Raw genomic sequence first — 19,545 nt, 5'->3', positions numbered from 1 at the left:
CTTGGGGGAGCAGTTGCTCAGCGACACCCTCATCTGTATCTGAGCACTAGAACACTTTCCTCCAGGAATCTGTTGCTTCCAGAGCAAGGGGAGAGAGCTTCAGCACAGGCTGAGGGGAATTAGCTATTCAGCCCTACCCCTCTTCTTTGCCTGGTGCCCTGAGGGAGCTTTTGTCTGGGGGAGAGGACTGTCATTTGATTTATGCTGGTGCTTTCTATTATATAGTATGGTTCGTTTAGTTTTATTTGCTTAATAGTATTATAGCCCATTTCTAAAAATGGGCTGATGAAGGGCAGGGTAGAGGGATGGGGAAGCGGCAGCAGGCATTTCCCGCAGCGCGTGGTTGTGACGCGATGGGAGGGAGGACCGGGTGATGGAAGGAGAGCGGGTGTTACTGCGCAGGCGCAGAGGTCCACAGCTGCGTCATGGGGTCGGGTGGACAGCGGCCGCTAGGACGCAGGCGCGGAGATCCACGCTTGCGTGTAAGCGGCTGACGTCGGGGCTGTAGCCATGGAGCCTTTGCAGGCCTCTGGGCTTGGGCCTGTATTCGAGTGGAGGAGATGGGTGTGGGAGCAACGAAGGACCGTGAGTAGGGGTGGGCAGTCTAGCTGCGCGCGGGCAGCTTAGTTGGTGTGGTGGGTGGCGGGGACAGGGGATAGGCGACGGGCAGGGCGGGGAGTCGGCCAGGGAGACTTGGGCATTTTGGGGGGGAAGTGTCGGGCAGTCTGTATGCAGGGTGTCCTTGGGGGGTGGAGTGCACGACACTGGAGGGTATGCGGCATCCCCCGGGAAGGCTTGCTGGGGCGAAGGGTTCCCAGGGCTGCCGCAGTGCGAGGCTCTGTCCATGTTTGGGTGGCTGGGGGGAGGTGGCTGGGGGGAGAAGGAGCAAGGCTGCCGCGTCTTTGACGCGGCATCCCTGCTCCTTTCCCCAGGGTGAAGAGCAGGCAAGGTCGCGTCTTTGATGCGGGCTGTGCCTAAGGGGAGGAGAATTCACCAGGAGGATTCACCACTTCAGAGGTCTTTTCCATCTGAGTGGCGACTCCCCTGGTGGGCGAGGCGAGGCCAGGGCCGCTTGGCCATTGAGTGCCACTTTGCGGCTCCTGATTGGCCCCCCTGAGTTTTTATCACAGACAGGGCCCGCCCTAACTCCTCCCCATTAGCCCTTAGGGAATTATTTTATCCGCTCCACAGGAGCGGTTAAAGATTGTAAACTGTCCTGCTTTGTGGGACAAAGACAGAATAAACATAAAACAAATAAATAACCCAAACAGGCATATTCTTCTTAATTTTGTTTACTTTTGCCTATTTCAGAGATATCCCCAGCCAAGAGGCCAGAAGAAAAAGAAGGTTGTGAAGTATGGAATGGGTGGCATGATTGTCGTCCTGCTGATTTGTATTGTCTGGTTTCCACTGCTCTTCATGTCTCTAATCAAATCTGTTGCAGGCGTCACAAATAAACCTCTTGATGTTTCCATTACAATAACCTTAGGAGGTTATCAGGTACAAACAAAACCAAATTTAAAATTACAAATTTCCCCCAATAATTCTTGATGCTAAATTATTATTTTATCATGGGGCTTAATTTTTGTTTTTTAAATGAAAATGTAATGAAGAAAAAAACAACAGCAATATACTTGTTTTCCAGCCTATCTTTACAATGAGTGCTCAGCAGAGTCAGCTCAAAGATCTGGATAGGGGAGAATACAAGACATTTCTAGGAAGTTTTTCAGAAACTGTAAGTCATTTTCTTTTTTCCAAACTTGCTGCACTTTCAGATATTATATGTTGTTAATATATTTATATGTTGTTAATATATTTTTTCATAATGTTATGTTTTTGAAATAAAGCTAAAGAGTTTGTTAAGCTTATTAAATAGACTTTTTCTTATTTTGTAAAGAAAAGGTCTGGTTTCTTATATGCATGTAGCTTCAGACCCCCACAGGTCTTCTGGCCTTTCAGAGTGGCAGTGGCTTAGTAGGATCGAAGTTTGGTCTTGACACTCTACAAGATAGCAGTCTGTACTTGTGGCAGCTGACGTAGAGAAGTCTCAGAATACAATGTAATGTAATGATGCATGCATACTGGACTCCCCTGCATCAAAACCTGAACTAGTTGGGGGCTACAGAAATAGATGGATTTATTATATTTACATTTTATTTTATAATTTTATTGACTGTGGAATCTATGTTGCTACCTGCCCTGAGCATTAGGAATGGCAGGTTATAAAGATAAAGATTATTAAAGATAATGTTGCATAATTTGGCTTTACTATTTTGAAAATATTTATGGCTGATGGATGATGCTTATCAACAATAAAACATGATAAAGTGAACTTGTAAGAGAGAGCATTATTATAAGTTTCTTGCAACTTTTTGTGTTCAAACAAACTGGAATCACTTTCAGTTAATTTGAAGATGGGAATATTTGACAGGTTAGCAAATTGTGTTTTATTCTAGTCAGCTGCAAAATCCAAATATCCCACAATACTACTTTCAATAGTACTCTCTGTACTCTGTATTCAACAGTACTCTCTGTAAAATCCAAATATCCCACAATACTCTCTCAACAGATAGATACATTTATTTCGCTCAGCAACCAGTACAAAATACAAAACAGTAAAATACAAGAAGAGGAAGAGGAAGAAGAAGAAGAAGAGTTGGTTCTTATATGCCGCTTTTCCCTACCCAAAGGAGGCTCAAAGCAGCTTTCCATTCCAAAATATTTGTGGTGCCTAAATGCTACTTGTATTGAACAAGTTCAGTTATATAAATACCTTGGTGACATAAATATGGATCTATGAGCTCTCATGTAGCCCATATTGCTCTGAATGCTCAAAAAAAGTGCAAGTGGTATACTAAACTTCTATTGGAACAAAGGTGGTAGGAAGGTCCCAACAGCTCTTAAAATATACAAATATTTTACACATTTGTAAAATATACAAAATGGTACAAATATTACATGGAGCACCAATTCCAATCACTGCCAATACAATTTGCCTGAAGAGAATGCAAACCAAATTTTTGAGAAATCTTCTCCAGCTCCCCACAATTGTCTCTAATGCTGTACTGGATGTGGATTTAGGTTTGAATATGGTCAAGGCAAGTTTATGGTCAGCTGCAATATTGTATTGGCTAAGGCTGATCTTCTTTCCCAGGGATCTATCCTATTTAATATTATTTGACTTGTTTACTGCTCCATGGGTATAGGCCATCAACAGGAAGTTAGGATTTTATGGTCTATCCCAACAACTTCTGCTCTCTTTGGGTTTTGACTGTGCCAATGTTTAAAAAAAAATTAATGTTAATTTTAAAAAGTAATTTAGACTATGGATGGGCATGAACCAAACTTTGTCATAAACTTATGTTTATGAAGACCCACCATGAACTTCACAGATTTGTTGCAGTTCATGTTGGTTTGTGATGATCAGAAAGAAGGGATCCATTTAAACCTGCAAAATTGTGCTGTTTCACCAGGCATTGTGTTGAGGCCAAAGTAGCACCTCTACCATCTGCATGGGCCCACCCAGTCACACACCTGGGAATCTCCCCAGGCTGTGTACCTCCACCTTGAGCCAGACTGGACAGGAGAACACCACCAACAGTAGGCCTTGGCTCATTAGATTACTGACTCTTGGATGGAGTGACTAAAGTGCAAACTGTAAATTTAGTAGGAATTTTTTAATATGAGACTAGCAAGAAAGACCATTGCAACCAGAAATGCAATGGGTGCTAGGACCCAAGGAACACCAGCAGGCATAGATCTCTATCTCTCTGTCCTTGCTGCAGGAGCCATAGCAAGTAATCAGGGGACATTTGTAGCAGGGAAGCAGGGCTTATTTGCAGTCTGGGGCAGCTCTCTCTGTCTCTCTCTCTCACAGCAGGAGCGATAGCAGGTATCCAGGGCTCGTTTGTAGGTCATTAGCAGTTTGGCAGAGCTCTATGTCTCTTTGTCTCTCACACATGCTGCCAAGGCATCTGAGAGCAAAGTGGCTAGGGTCCAGGGACTCAGGGTGGGAGCTGTAGGGGCAGGGCTAATCAGGGTGTGGCCAGCTTTGCTTATTGGCCCTATTCCAACTTGGACACCTGGACAACACCAGGTTGTTTCACAAATATTAAGAGAAACAATGGATAAGGATGTGTTTGAATCTGGACCTTTTGGAGAGGGGAAGCCTAAAAGCCACAAAAATATATAAAATAAAATAAATATTTGTACCACAGTGGTCAGGAAAGACTGCAGCTGGCCAAGCAATCAAAGGAAAAAAGAATCTGTCCAATGGCTTAATCAAAGTCCCTGTTATCACTTTATTATTATAATTTCCACTTGGACCCTGCCAAAATGGTCTCTAGATTATTTTGCCATCTTTAATTCTTTCATCAGTGACAAAAATGAGTCCTCCACAAAGTGGTATTAATAAATTCAATATATTGACTCAGTGTGCTCTGTCATATTGTTAATCTACCTGAAATGTAATTAGATAAAAAACACTCTCATGGTATGAAGAATCAAGGCTGTAAGCCACTTTCTTCTTGCAGCACTTAGTGTTTATATTATGGTTAACCGATCAAAGCACTTTCATTTAGATGTTAAAAAGTTTAATGAGCAAGAAGAAACTTTTCAGGATCCCACAGTCCAGGGATCAATGGTCTGAGCAGCAGTCCCTTAGTGGCACCTTCTGAAATCTACCTTTTGGGGTAGGCTTGGAACCACCAGTCCCAGCCCAGAAAGGCAATCAGAAGGATGCCATGATCAATAGTGTTGAAAGCCACTGAGAGGTACAAAAAAATCAACAGTTTCACTTTGTTCATTTCCCACTGCAGGTCATCTACCAGGGTGACCAAGGCTATTTAAGTCCCATAACCATGACTTTAAAAATAATGCCAACTAAGATTTTGCAAGATCCATGTTATGTGGCTGCCCCATACAACCAGGCATTTTTTAAAAGTAAGGAGCAGCCAAGGAGAAGGAAAGAAAGCAGGAGAAGGGAACATGTGGTAGCAGTGCAGGAGAAGATGGTTGCCATTGAGAAAGGAGAAGGAGGAGTCAGGAACAGGAGGATTTGAGGAGGGAAACATGGCAATGAGGTTGGGGGAACTTGGTGGGTGGATTGGAGTGAACAAGAGGAAGGAATGTAAAGCTAGTAGGTGAGGTGCGAATTCCTCTTCCCTGAAAGTCCATGGACACTTAATCCACAACCTGCTTACACTAAAACTGTCCCACAGGGGAATATTCTTATAGTGACCCTCTACAAGAGCTGAAGGCAAGATGGAACATCTTGCAAGAGTAAATGCCCTTCTTTGTTTACTTATTACCAGCTGAGACAGATAAGTGACAAGGGCCAGAACATATCTTGTTTTAACTGGGGCCAAAAAAGTTGGAGCTTTACTTAGGTCCAGTTGACATTGATTGTCTTGTATCCGTTGCTTAATTAATGATGCAGCTTGATCATGAGCTAATTTGGATAATAAGTGGATGGAGAAGCCCAGACTTTGGATTCCTCTGTGAACAGCCTTAGTCTGTTGTGATTTGCTAATAAACAAGCCAGCAAGCTATAAAAAACTTTATACCTAAATATCTGTCATAAAAGGTGTCAAACTTTGATGGACTGCAGCCACTGGTTCACCAGAAAGAATTCTGTGCTAGTTTTAGGTACCTATAAAAGATGGGTCTTTCTGCTTCACCTATTCTTCTAGTTGAGTACATACTGATTCTTGAAAGCACGTTCTAGTGATTCTTTTGAAGACACTGCAGAATAAAGTTGGCAATGTATCTTACTACCAATAATTACTTAAAGTTTATTATTTATCTTTTTTCCCATTTATCTTCTGATTTCATTTCTTTAGGCTGCTTTGCAATTTTTAGAGAATTATGGAATTGAAGATATAACAGTTGCACAGCTAGAAGGCAATTCAAATTCCTTGTGGACCATCAGTCCTCCAAGCAGAGACAAAATGATAAAGGAGCTCAACAAAACAGATTCTCCATTTACTCTGGTTGTTTCGTGGAGTGTTCAAAGGTATGGCTTCTCCAGCGACATATATGGGTTACCAAATTTCAAATTCAAATAACCTTTGATGGCATATAAAAACATTGTCAAAATAGGGATCATTCATAATTAATTGATAGTAATTACATAGTCTAAATAAAACAAATAAATGAAATAAAATAATATAAGCAGCAACCAACAATAGATTCTTCCAGAATGCCCAGCAATCAGCAATTTCCACCAACTGTAGATGCCACTGTTCTAGAGCTGTTTCTTGCCTAGCCGATTGTCCCTTAATATCACAGTGGCTAAGAATTCAGCCACCAGTTCTGCTATTTCTGGGGACCTATCAACTAGCAAATGTCTAATGACTCTGTCCATAGGGCCAGAAAGGTCCACCATGATAGGAACAATAAGCTGTGATGGGCAATAAAGTAAAGTATGTGGCACTGAGTCAGGCTCTAATTGGCAAAATTTACATAATCTGTTCCCAATCGGTAAATTGCTATATCTACCTGATAGAACAGCTGAGGGGGAAGATGATTAATCTAGCAAGCATAAAAGCACAATGATGGAGCAGGTTATAAGTAGCTCCTGGACCTGTATTGGAAGTCAGGCCGAAAAACCGGGTGGAACAAATCCAATTGATTCCCACTTCGATAGTCTGTCTCTCAATATCACAGATTCTCTGTCTAATAATGTTGAATATTTGAGACTCCTTATAATTAGCCAGAGGCTCCAAGTTGATACCCAGAGTGTGAATCTTATGTTGGATCTGCCAGTACCATTTAGAAACAGAGGGATCACTCAGCAGATCATACAAGAGACTATTAGGGGTGCAATTTTATCCAAAATTTGATAGTGGATAACCATGCTCTAGATGACAACTGAGACCCAGCTCGTTACAAAGGGTGGCAAGACTAATCATATTAGGAAGACCCAAAATACGATGGAAGAAAATTGCAGCTATACGATCCACTTCAGCATTCAAAGACTGGTATCCGATATAAGAGTTGGTTAACAACCTTTACCTGAATAATCTGGATGGCTGCTGGCACAAACTGGTTCCCACTATGGAAGTGAAAACGTAAGACCGATCTTAACTGGTTCTTTGACGCAGCAAGTGCCACTGTCCGATGCAAGGACCAATACATTTGGTGGTGAAAACAAACACCTAAGTATCTGAAACATTTAACTTGCTCCACAGGATTATGTCTAGCACAGAAATCTGCCAGATAAGGCACCTCTTGGTTGATTACTTGGTCTTTAGAAGCCCTAGGGAATAAAAATGAGTGTGGAATCAGCTCATCACAATCCCAGTGGATGTGTGCCGCAAGATTATCATTGTTAGCACCTAGCCCTGCATTCCGATTGCCTACCAGGACAAGGGAAGTCAATGGATAGTTATTCTAGGTAGTTTCTCAGTGTCGACCAAGCAGGGGATAGTCAATTGTAGGCAAAGTAGGAATATATATGTTTATATATGTTTGGAAAACTCAACAGTGGCCACAGGATTGGAAAAGGTCAGTTTACATTCCACTCCCAAAGAAAGGGCAATGCCAAAGAATGTTCAAACTACCACACCATTGCACTCATTTCTCATGCAAGTTATGCTCAAAATCCTACAAGCTAGGCTCCAGCAATATGTGGACCGAGAACTTCCACAAGTACAGGCAGGATTTTGAAGAAGCAGAGGAAATAGAGATCAAATTGCCTACATTCGCTGGATCATGAAGAAAGCTAAGGAGTTCCAGAAAAACATCTACTTTTGCTTCGTTGACTATGCTAAAGCCTTTGATTGTGTGCAGCACAACAAATTGTGGCAAGTTCTTAAAGAGATGGGAATACCAGAGCATCATATCTGCCTCTTGAGAAACCTATATGCAGGCCAAGAAGCAACAGTGAGAACCGGGCATGGAATCACTGATTGGTTCAAAATTGAGAAAAGTAAGGCTGTATACTGTCTCCTTGCCTATTTAACTTGTATGTGGAGCACATCATGAGAAAGGTAGGGTTATATGAGTCACAAATTGAGATCAAGATTGCAGGGAGAAATATCAACAACCTCATATATGCAGATGATACCACTCTAATGGCAGAAAGCGAAGAGGAACTAAAGAGCCTTTTGATGCGGGTGAAGGAGGAGAGTGCAAAAGTTGGCTTGAAACTCAACATCAAGAAAACGAAGATCATGCCATCCGGCCCTCTCAGTTCCTGGCAGATAGATGGGGAAGAAAGGAGTGACAGATTTTATTTTCCTGGGCTCCAAGATCACTGCAGATGGGGACTCCAGAAAAGAAGGAGGAAAGCTATGGCAAATCTAGACAGCATCCTAAAAAGCACAGACATCACCCTGCCAATGAAAGTGCATCTAGTCAAGGCTATAGTCTTCCCAGTTGCAATGTATGGCTGTGAAAGTTGGACCATTAGGAAGGCCGAACGTCAAAGAATTGAGGCTTTTGGACTCTGGTGCTGGAGAAGACTCTTGCAAGTCCCTTGGACTGCCAGGCGAACAAACCGGTCAGTCCTAGAGGAGATCAGCCCTGACTGCTCCTTAGAAGGCCAGATCCTGAAGATGAAACTCAAATACTTTGGCCACCTCATGAGAAGGAAGGACTCCCTGGAGAAGAGCCGAATGCTGGGAGCGATCAAGGGCAGAAGAAGAAGGGGACGACAGAGAATGAGGTGGCTGGATGGAGTCACTGAAGCAGTGGGTGCAAACTTAAATGGACTCTGGGGAATGGTAGAGGACAGGAAGGCCTGGAGGATCATTTTCCATGGGATCACGATGGGTCAGACACAACTTCGCACCTAACAACAACAACAACAACAACAACAACAACAACAACAACAATAACAACATGTTTATCAGAAGCAGCTGACCCATAGTATGTTTAAATAAAATTGCTTGGACATAGGGAGGTTGTCCTTAAATACGTTACTTTAAGATTAGATGCCAGATTCACAAGGCAACACAATCCTGCCTTAGGTCAGCCTTTAGAGTTGGTTTTGAAGGCAGGAAGGGTATATGGAGAGAATCCATCCAGATATTCTAAAGTGTCTCATTGTCCAAGTTTCTCGAAGAAGCATGATGTCTTCAGAATTTTGCAGTAATTCATCCACAATCCTGTAAAGTATGGCAACTATATTATTTCCAGGCTACCAGTTTAAATTCCAACTTAAATTGAAATAATTTTGTACTAACTTAATCCCTACACATGAAAGTCAGATCTTTATTTATTTTGGAAGGCTCTCAGGCTTGTAAACTCTTTAAAACTTCTGGGGTAATGGCAAGTTATGAACACCCAGGCACATTAAACTGTAGCTTGGATTTTCATCATGGAAACAGATATATACATTTCAGGTGGCATCATGAGACTTCGAGGCTTCCCATGGTGAGGCAATTTAATCAAGGAACTTACCATTTTATGATCAGAATTATGGCAACCATCATTTGGTTGCATGGTCTTATTAACCATTTTAAAAGGCTTGATAGAATTCCAAGATTGTGATCCCTTAAGGCAAGATTTCCATGTATAAGCAATTTATTCACTGATGCCAAGATCAGGCTACTGGTGCTGTGCCATCTTTTCTGCACACCACCACAACACTGTGATAAAACTGAGTTATGCAAGAGTACTTGCATGGAAGTGCAGAAGCACAGACAACCACTTATCCAGGGATCTTAGCTTCTGGAAACCTTTTAGCATCAAATTGTGGGGTTCTCTGGAAAAGCGGTGGCGATAGTTTCTAAACAAACAAATGAATATGACTATGGTTTAATAAGGTTTATAGTGGATGGTGATGTGTCTGATCAAGTTTTCAATTACTGATTATGCCGAATACACCATCCAGTGTGAATAATAGCTTGAATATAATAAAATCAGAAGAATGATGCTTTTTTATAAATTTTAAGATAACCTGCTGTGAATTCTGTCACTTTCTTTTTATTCAAGAAACCTCTCCCTTGGAGCAAAATCAGAAGTAGCATCATCTAAACAGTCATTTCTCCTTCCAAATGAAACAAGAACTACCCTTGCTGCAATGATGACGGGCACAAGTAGTGTGAAACAAGTGTAAGTTTCTTTCCACAGTAGTGATTTATAATTTTGTTTTCTTTTAACCATAGCTAAAAATTACTAATTATGTGTATGGCAACTTCATGGTCTAGATCAGGGGTAGTCAGCTTGTGGTCCTCCAGATGTTCATGGACTACAATTCCCATGAGCCCCTGCCACAGTTTTGTAGCCCATGAACATCCGGAGGACCACAGGTTGACTACCCCTGGTGTAGATGGCAGGAATATTCCTTTGGCTATAAGTGAAATAAAAAGCTAAATAAAAGGCTTTTTTTCATCATTGTAGGTTTTCCAGAAAGTCTCAGTAGAAAAATTTCAAGTACATTTTCCAGTGCCCAGAATAGAAAGTGATCTGATTTGATATATGTATTTGCCACATGCATTTAGCAAACAAATCTCAAAAAGTATTCCTCATATAAATATGTGAACTGAAAGATTTAATTGTAGGAATAAAAAATGGATGACATTTAATATGGTTAAAATGTTATATTCAACTTCTATGTTTAAATTATTTCATTTGAATAATACAAAAATTTAAAGACAATTCCCAATAACATGCACTTCCTTTCATATTTAAATTTTAAGAAAAATTAGGATACAGAAAACTGCTGCAGCATGGCCAAATAAATGTGCACAATATGCCACTGTTGTCCTCTCCTCTACTTGGGGATGCTAGTCCCCAGGTGGGACCTGGGGATGCCCTGAAATTATAGTTCAGTTCCCCTGGAAAAAATGGCTGCTTTGGAGGGTGGACTCCATAGTATTATACTCCACTGAGGTCCCTTCCAACTCCAAATCCCACCCACTCCTGGCTCCAACCCCAAAGTCTCCCAACTCCCAACATGAACAGATTTTTAATCCTATTGAGTACATTGTCACTGGCCTGTATCTAATGAGTCCATCCAAAGAATTAAAAGCACATAAGGGAGGTGATTTCTGCCAATTCCATCCCTACTGTAACACACACACACTGTTTGTGAGGGTCCCTAATCCCCTGTAAGAAAATTTCAGAGGTTCAAAAGGCTGCATTGGAACTTGGGTATTGGAAGAAATCATTCTCCTCCTAAAAGAATATGTGCCCCTAAATGTATTTATTTATTTAAAACATTTTTATGCTACCTATCCACCCCATCAGGGTCTATAAGATGATGAACATAAAGAGTACTCAGCATTTAAATAATTTAAACTGCCGTTGTCAGTTAAAACACATAAACAAAAACACAGGTAGGAGGGCCAAAAAAAAAAAAAAAAGATTGTCATCTCCTGGCAAAAGCAAGTGATAGCAGGAGATGAATGATTCTCCCTGGGAAGGGAGTTTTAGTGCCATGATAGAGAAGGCTTTTTGACAGCTGAGTTGAATGCTTCCTTGTTTTGCTCAGGCAAGGTACTGCACATATAAAAATGAAACTCAGTTCTTTTTTAAAATGCATTTTATTTTATCAGTGAAATGATGCCATATGCACTGTAAACAAGTGACTTCTGGGGTTGTGGCAGTGAGATGTGGCCAGCTGGCATTGCTTCTGGAGTTTCTCAAAACCTAAAGAATATTTCAAGAGTTGCTCCACGGTCAAAAGGTTGAAAAAAGCTGGTGCATAGAATACTACATGGTGGGAGGAGGAGAGGCTTCTGTCTTTCTCCTCTGTGTCATAGTGGCCCTCACAAATGGGTTTTCTAATTATAGTTTTAATATAACCCTCCAAAGATATAATTAGATAATAATCTTTAAACCGCCCGTGGCGCCGCGGGCGCCACGGACTAAATAAAAGGGTAAGGGGTTCTAGGGCGGGATGTGTCCGTGATGAGGAAGGGTCCGGATTGGAACCTTCCTCCTGACAGACAATCGGAGGGATCAATCGGCAGGCGCGCAGCGCCTGCCGATTGGTCCCTCCGATCGGCTCGCAGTTGCTGGGGCTGGCCTGGAGCGTCGGAGGTGCGAAGCGCCTCCGACACTCCAGGCCAGCTGCAAGGGAGCCCCCGCCAGCCTGCGCCGCCACCCGCCACCACAAGACGGCCCCCCCGCCTCGCTGCAGCCGCCGCCCGCCCCGCCTGCACGGAGCCGGGACAGCCAGCCTGAGTACCGTGGGGCAGCGGCGACGCCCACCTGACACCACAAGCTGCCGAAGCCGCGCGAGAGGAGCCATGCCGGCTGCGCAACGCTCAGCTCACCCCGTCCCACCGAGCTGCAAGTGGCAGCCTCGACATCGCGCTGGAGCGGCGCCTCCGCCCACCCTGTCCACCCGACGTCCGAACCTGCCCCAGCCGCGCCGGGGGAGCTGCGCTGAGCGCCTCAACACTCCACCAACCAGCTCTCTCCTGCCCTCCAGCTCGGCTGCCTGTGGTTCCTGTGGCTGGCGGGGGCTCCCTGCCCGGTGCCCTGAGGCGGCAAGAGACGCGACGCTGCTTCCCGGGGGGGGGAGAGTCCCGGGGATAGCTTCCCCATGCTCCCACAGCACAACCGCCCCCTCCCTAGGTGTGCTCCGTGCCGAGGGAGGGCCCTTTTCACGCCCGTTTATTTCCCCTGCTCCACAGGCTCCAGCCTGAGGTGCGCAGCGACAGAACGCACGTGGCCCCATGCCTGACGAGGATGGGCTGTCAGACCCAGGAGACGGGGGGGGGGATACTCTCTTGGAAAGCCATGCCCAGCCCCTGCTGTCCGACTTCCCAGACAGGCAGGGCTGCTAGAATCCCCCCCCCCCTCGAGGCAGAGATCCGTGCCCAGAGATCCACAGCATGACTCACCCTGCTTCAGAGGCACAAGGCTGAGCTGCACGCAGAAAGCGAGAGAGCAGGACATATTTACACCAACTGCAGAACTCGCGGGGCTTTAAGACCCAGGGGACACTTACTGGTGGGGGCTGGAGAAAGAGAGGGCTGCCGGGAGACAGGGATTTTCACCCAGCTACACAGGCACAGCTCAGTTCAACAGAGAGAGAAAGACACAAACCTCACACAGGACAAGACAGGTACACAGACAGACCACCAGGCATGGGAGGAGAAATTTGCTTTCACTTTGCTCAAAGACAAGCAGCCTATGGAGAGGGCAAGTCATGCAGGGAAGGCAGGCTTGGAGATGGCGAGCCACGCCTTCTCCTGCCACTAGGAACTGCCTGCAGGGACTACCCTCCCTCCAACAAATGCCAACCCTCACCCCTGCTCGAAGAAAACATGCCACCTCCTCTCCAACTCTCCCTGCCCCTGCTTGGGTCACTGGGGGTGGGGGGCATTGCTCTCTCTCTCTCTCTCCCTCTCTCCATTTCTCTCTTTCCATGTCATTCTCTCCCTGCCTTTCTCACCCTCTCTTTCTCCCCATATTTCACTTTCTCTCCTGTCTTTCTCCTTTTTCCTCCCATTCTTGCTTCCTTTTTATCTTAACTACTTTCCTTTCTCTCACTCATTTCTCTGACCTCCCCCAATGCTAGCGCCCGTTGTATTTTGGACTACAACGGGCTATTAATCTAGTATATTAATAATTTAACTGACTGATCTGCATTACCAATTATGACTGAATTTAAGCTTGTGGCATCATGTCATTTTAGTCATGATATACTTTCTCTGTAGATCAACTGAAACTGATACCTCCTTTCATTTTGCTTTTTCAGAACTCTAAGAAACGTATATCCACATTTCATCAAGGCACCTAGTGATTCTCTTGCAAAACCTTTGAAGCAACTTATGAAAGGTATGGATTTTCAATAGTAAGCTGCTTGCTTGTGGCAAATATTTTCTGATTTGGCACCTGGATCATTTAGTTTGTTCATGGTCCTTCAAAACAATAAAGATATTTTGGCCTGTTCTGTGATCCATTATTGCAACATAATGTTTATGTTGTTTATTCTTGTTTATTCCATTGTTGCCAGCTATCTTAGAGAAAGGGTGATGAGGATGTATAGAATGACACCTTCCCACAAACTGGCACTCAGGCTGCCTTGGCTGAGCCACATAGAGAATGAGATTCTCTCACCCCTTCACACAATTATTGGTCTCTCACAAGGGTTGTGAGCTTCGGCCGCCAAAGCAGCCGTTCCAGCCCGAAGCAGCCAGCGTCTTGGTACCAGCACCCCTCCCCCCACGCCACGGTGCTGGCTGCTTCGGGCTGGAACAGCCACTTTGGCAGCTGAAGCACACAACCCTAGTGAGGCACCAATAATTGGTTTCTTACACACTAAGGGACATCTGCTGCCAGGGGGCAAGCAAGGGCATAGAACGTGAAGAGGCTTCCTATTAAGTGGAAAAGGAGACAGGGATGCCTGTCAAACCACATACTTCCTCTCTTCTATTTTGATGCTGGTTAGCTCATGGTGCATTTACCGAGCATATACCCAACATAAAAATATAACATTAAAATGTGAATCATAACAACTTCTGGAAACAATTTAACTGCAGATTCTGCAGTCAGATTTCAAGTGTATTTTTATTGCTAAGCATCAGCTGCAGGAACCTCTGATTCAGATGGGTCAATTTGGTGGTGTAGATTTTAGTCCTGCTCATTCCATTTTCTCAATCTCAAAGGACCTTCTGGAGCTATTCACTCATATGGGAGAATATACCAGAAACTTTTGAACAACCCTTATTTCCCCCCTAGTTGTGCAGAAATTGCTCTAGGACGTTGTTTCAGGTTTGGAAAATGGCATGAAGACAGGATTTACCATCCTTCACCTTTCAAGGCCCTAAATTGTCTGGGACCCCTGTATCCTCAGGCTCACCTCCACCCTTATACCCCTCAAATTGCATTAAGGTCAGGCAGTTTAAATCTGTTCAGGGTCCCCCAACCAGTGCCAGGGCCTTTGGTGGAATTTTCTGCCTAAAGAGATCAGGGCTCTCTGAAATCTCACACAGTTCTAGAGGGCCTGCAAAACTAAGCTGTTCTACCAGGCCTATATAGGCAATGACACCAAGAAGATACTGACCTCTCTACATGAAACAACCACCAATGAAGACCCCTACAAACTCTGGGGGAGAGGGGAAACATAGGCAATTGGTATTTTTAAAGATTGTATTGTTAATCGCCCCGAGCTGATAGGATGGGTTGATATACAAATAAAATATTTATTTCTTTAGTACTGTGTACTACAATCCCATCCATGAAAATATACTGGAGATACAATCACAGATGTTCCAACAACATATGATCAACATTTTTATCACTCATTGCTTAAAATGTGATAGGCCACCCAGAAACCAGATGAAAATACTTTCAGTGTGACCTAGCCTATAGACCACCAAGTGGCCTGAATTACTCACACAGCTTTTATATGCATATAGTACTACAATTTAAATCCACTGAAATTAGTGGACTAGAGTAACTTTATTTAAGATTGCATTGTCAGTCACTTGGAATTATAAACATTTAATGGGTAAGGCAGCCTTTCTCATACTTCTTACCTTTGAAAAGCCCCTATAATATTCTTTCGAATTACGGTGTTAGAAACGAATGCTGCGAATACCATGGACAGCTAAAGTTACCAACAGGATAGTTTTAGAGAGGAGCAAACCAACTATGTCATTAGAAGGCAAGATATTATGGCTAAAGCTCACTTACTTTGGACACGTAATGCAATCAAACTTGCTAGAAAAATCATTAATGCTTGGCATGGTCAGTGGCAAAAGGAAAAGCGGTTGCCGATACAGGTATGACCATGAACCAACTAAAAGAAGCAGTCAGAGACAGGCACATGGCAAAGACTTTCCTATAGAATCGCTGAGGGTCGGACACAGCTGAACGGATAATATCATCATCATAATATTATTTTGGCTTGAGAAATCTTGGAAGTGATGTCAGCAAGCCACATGCTCTTTCTATGCCTCTGGAAGTCACATGTCACCAGAAGTGACATCACCCAAACACTCCCACCAGATGTGACATCATCAGGCCACTCCCACCGCACAGAAAGTGACAGCATAGAAACATTTTCAGATGATTTGTGACCTGAACCATACCTGCAATCTGGTCTGGTTACCAGTTTGCTCTTTTTCACCAAAGAGGCCATGCAGAAACAGGGCTGAGTTAGGCCTATATTGCTCCATCACCTCCACACACACACCCAATGCCAGAAACAGGTCTGGAGCAAGCCTGTGTCACTCCAAACCCCCCCCCCCCAGCAGTTAAGTTAAAATGAGAGTACTTACCTCTCTGGACTCCAGTTGCTACTATGTGTGACAGGCCTCAGCCAGCTAGGATTTGTATAGCTGGTGTCTCTTCCCTTCCCACCCATTCCAGGCCCATCACTGGCCATTGGGGGTGGGGTTAACATGACCATATATGATCATATCACCTGATACACTAAAAATATATATTAAAAATTAGCAAACTCCCGCCCAATCAGCAAAACCATTCTTGGTCTGTCATGAAACCCCAGAGTTTCATGAAACCCTGGTTGAAAAGGTCTGGGGTAAGGCATAGTATTATGAACTTCTGACAACATGGTTTCTCATTTTGGTAGGTGGTGAATTTACAAACATTACCGTTTCATTGGCCAAGAATAAAGATTACAATTACAATAAAACTGATGAATTTCATGAATGGTGGATTGTCAACCAGAACAACAAAAAAATTGTGCAAGGTGAACATCAAAGCCTGGAACTTATTGTATTCAGTGACAAAGTTAGCCCTCCTAGCCTTGGATTCTTGGCAGGCTATGGGTAAGCCATAATATTTTACTAACATCAGAATGTTATGTATCACATTTAACTGAATTTAAATACCACTATTTCTCTGGAACAGAACTACTACAATTTGTTTTTCATTTTGTTAAGCCATCATTTGATGAAACCTCATGGCATTTCATTTCATTTTCTGTCTCATTCAGACTACTACAATCCTAAATTTTATTTATCATTAGAAAATGGGTGATATTCCTTCCTTGAATTTTAAATTTTTAGTTCTTTGCAGTACTTATCACTTCATGGTTGTACTTGAAATTTTGATTTTTAAAAATCCTTTCTTATTTTTGCAGAATCATGGGATTATATGCCTCAGTAGTCCTGGTGATAGGAAAATTTGTCCGTGAGTTCTTTAGTGGAATTTCCCACTCCATAATGTTTGAAGAGCTTCCCAATGTGGATCGTATCCTGAAGTTGTGTACAGATATCTTCTTGGTTCGAGAGACTGGTGAACTGGAACTGGAGGAAGACCTATATGCAAAATTAATATTCCTATACCGCTCACCAGAGACTATGATCAAATGGACTAGAGAAAAAACAAATTGATCTCTTTGTGATTCTCCTTACAAATCAGGATGATGTCATCTGATTTTCTTTTTTGAAAAAGCACAACATTCTCTTAAGAGCTAAGCCTTTTATAATTGGGTAGCAATTAATTTTTAGTTCATGGAACCTTTCTGGTTGTTTCCCTCAAAATCCATGCTGCCTTTCAAATCAAAGATGAATTTGATTTCAAATACAACTTCTTTCACATCTGAGCGATTTGCTTTTCAGTTTAGTAAACAAAATATTTGACATCCTACAGAAACACTATGGACATAACTTATCTTCTCAAGAAAGAAGGATATGTTACGTGAATTAACTGGTCCTCTTTTCTTTTTTTTCTTGTTCAGTGATACATCTTGGATCATGAAATATCCTACTGTTCATCACTGATGTTCAAGGGACACCAGATGTTTTAGTTGCCCTTTTAGAATATCCAAGACAATGGGACAAAGCAGGTGCTGAAGGAATCTCTATTATGCACATGTTTTTTTCTTTTTTTAAAAAAAAAAGAAGTTTCTTGTATTGAAGACTATACAGAGATACCTCCATAAGGAGAAAAAAATCAGTGACTCTTTAACTGTCTTATTTTATTTGAACAATTACAGGAGACATTGAAACATCAATGACTTTACTCAGGAACAAAACTAATGGATAATTAATCATGTGATTCTCTGCAGGACCATTTTTCCAGAATAACTGCTCCAAAATTGACATTTTTTTAAAAAAGGCAGTTGAATTTCATGAGAAGCCTTCTGATTTCCTAGAAAGATTTGAAAACTGATTAAGGTGGTCTTTGTCTCCACAGCCTGCTTCCCCCCCCCCCCCCATTTTGACATTTTAATGCAATGATCTGGCTGGTATCTAATATTTCTTTCCAGGATTTCAGGTATACAAAGATGTTTACATATTTGAATTAACATTTTTACATCCAAGACGGGTTTTTTAACTTCCCAGTCATGAGAAAAGTGTATATATAATGAGCTTGGAAAATAGCCTTTTCTTAAATTATTACTCTTGGTGACACATGGGCTGCTCAGCAGGGGACACTGTAGCATGAAATTTTACTGTTGCAATGTAGTTTTCATTCCATGATTAGGAAAAAGCAGTTTCTTAAGGATACCAAATCACTGAATGGCTAAGGTATGCTAAGGTGTTATACTGTGTAGTTTTGAATCCATAATGACTTCAAATAAAGCACATGATGCAAAGCCATTTCAGAAGTATTTTTTCCTGTGCTTGTTTACGCGGAACAGAATATTTTTGTATAAATATGTTTATGTTGTAAGATTGCCAATTGCCACTGAAAAAGACTTCTTGGCTGCTTATTATATGTGATGACATGGTATGTTAATAGAATGTAGCTAACATACGGTGGCTGATCAGACCAAGTACCGTTACAAAATTCAATGCAGTATTTTAAAAGAAACAACAATACGACAGAATGAGATGGTGACTTACCCACACAGTTGATACGCTTCATGCTAACACTGCTGCTATCTTTCCTTACTGTGAAAATTAGCACTTTCTGATCCTAAGTAGGTACACCGATAAACCACTTCAACATGTTGTAACAATACAATGTGTTGCAACCAGAGCTCATTAACCCTGTTTTCCTAACAACCTACAACTGAAGTAGAATATTGTTATCCTACAAGAAGGAAATGTATTACTAAGAATTTGACTTTTTTGTATTAGCCACTGATCGATTCCCATGCAGACGCTAAATGTATTCAAGATGAAATGTCTTTGGCTGTACATAGAAATGTGACAGATCTATCACGATCACTTATATTTGAGAGCCCTTTGGCACCACTGTTTACTTTTTTTCTCTCTCACTCCTCATGTACATCCGCCAGCTTTGTGGATGTGATGAAATAGATTCCAGTCCATGACAACTTCTGTTAATAATACTTTAATAATAAAGTTTATGTTTATTTCAGTGTATTTAAAGGTTCCCTAGGTGCCTTTAGAGCATGGAATTACATTGTTTTTGCTATGGCAGATTAATTTGTAGTCTTGTGTGACAGAACAAGCTAGAGGGGCTGGCCAGGAGTGGACTGGGAAATGAAAACTGCCCCGAAAACTGCTCAAGGTGAGCAGCCCGTACTGTGCTACAAGCCAGCACTAGTGGTTGGGGGCAGGAGATTATGGGCTTCAGCTCGGCCACCACATCATCCCCCAAACTGGAAGCAGTACAGGGGGAGATGGTTGGCAAGCTGACACACAGTTGTGGCTGATGAGGGGTCTCAGCCAAGAGACCTTTGAGGCTTGTGCAGCA

The 19,545-nt window shown here is 42.6% G+C and overlaps 1 protein-coding gene across 6 annotated transcripts in view; it reads left to right on the top strand.

The window, feature by feature from the left end:
• PIEZO2 (piezo type mechanosensitive ion channel component 2) overlaps positions 1-19,209 on the top strand; it is a 273,980-nt gene extending 254,771 nt beyond the window's left edge. For all 6 annotated transcript variants that reach the window (XM_077352782.1, XM_077352780.1, XM_077352783.1 and 3 more), the window contains 7 exons: positions 1,312-1,500; positions 1,646-1,735; positions 5,841-6,013; positions 9,940-10,059; positions 13,661-13,740; positions 16,502-16,700; positions 17,015-19,209. In XM_077352782.1, the coding sequence (XP_077208897.1) occupies positions 1,312-1,500; positions 1,646-1,735; positions 5,841-6,013; positions 9,940-10,059; positions 13,661-13,740; positions 16,502-16,700; positions 17,015-17,267 (1,104 nt within the window). In that variant the 3' untranslated portion in view covers positions 17,268-19,209. The remainder of the gene's footprint in view (positions 1-1,311; positions 1,501-1,645; positions 1,736-5,840; positions 6,014-9,939; positions 10,060-13,660; positions 13,741-16,501; positions 16,701-17,014) is intronic.
• Positions 19,210-19,545: the final 336 nt, after the last annotated feature.

The sequence above is a fragment of the Paroedura picta genome, chromosome 9 (genome assembly GCF_049243985.1).
Source record: "Paroedura picta isolate Pp20150507F chromosome 9, Ppicta_v3.0, whole genome shotgun sequence".
NCBI classification, from domain to species: Eukaryota; Metazoa; Chordata; class Lepidosauria; order Squamata; family Gekkonidae; genus Paroedura; species Paroedura picta.
The sequence above is the reverse complement of the archived record's forward strand: the minus strand, read 5'-3'. Positions and strand labels throughout refer to the sequence as shown.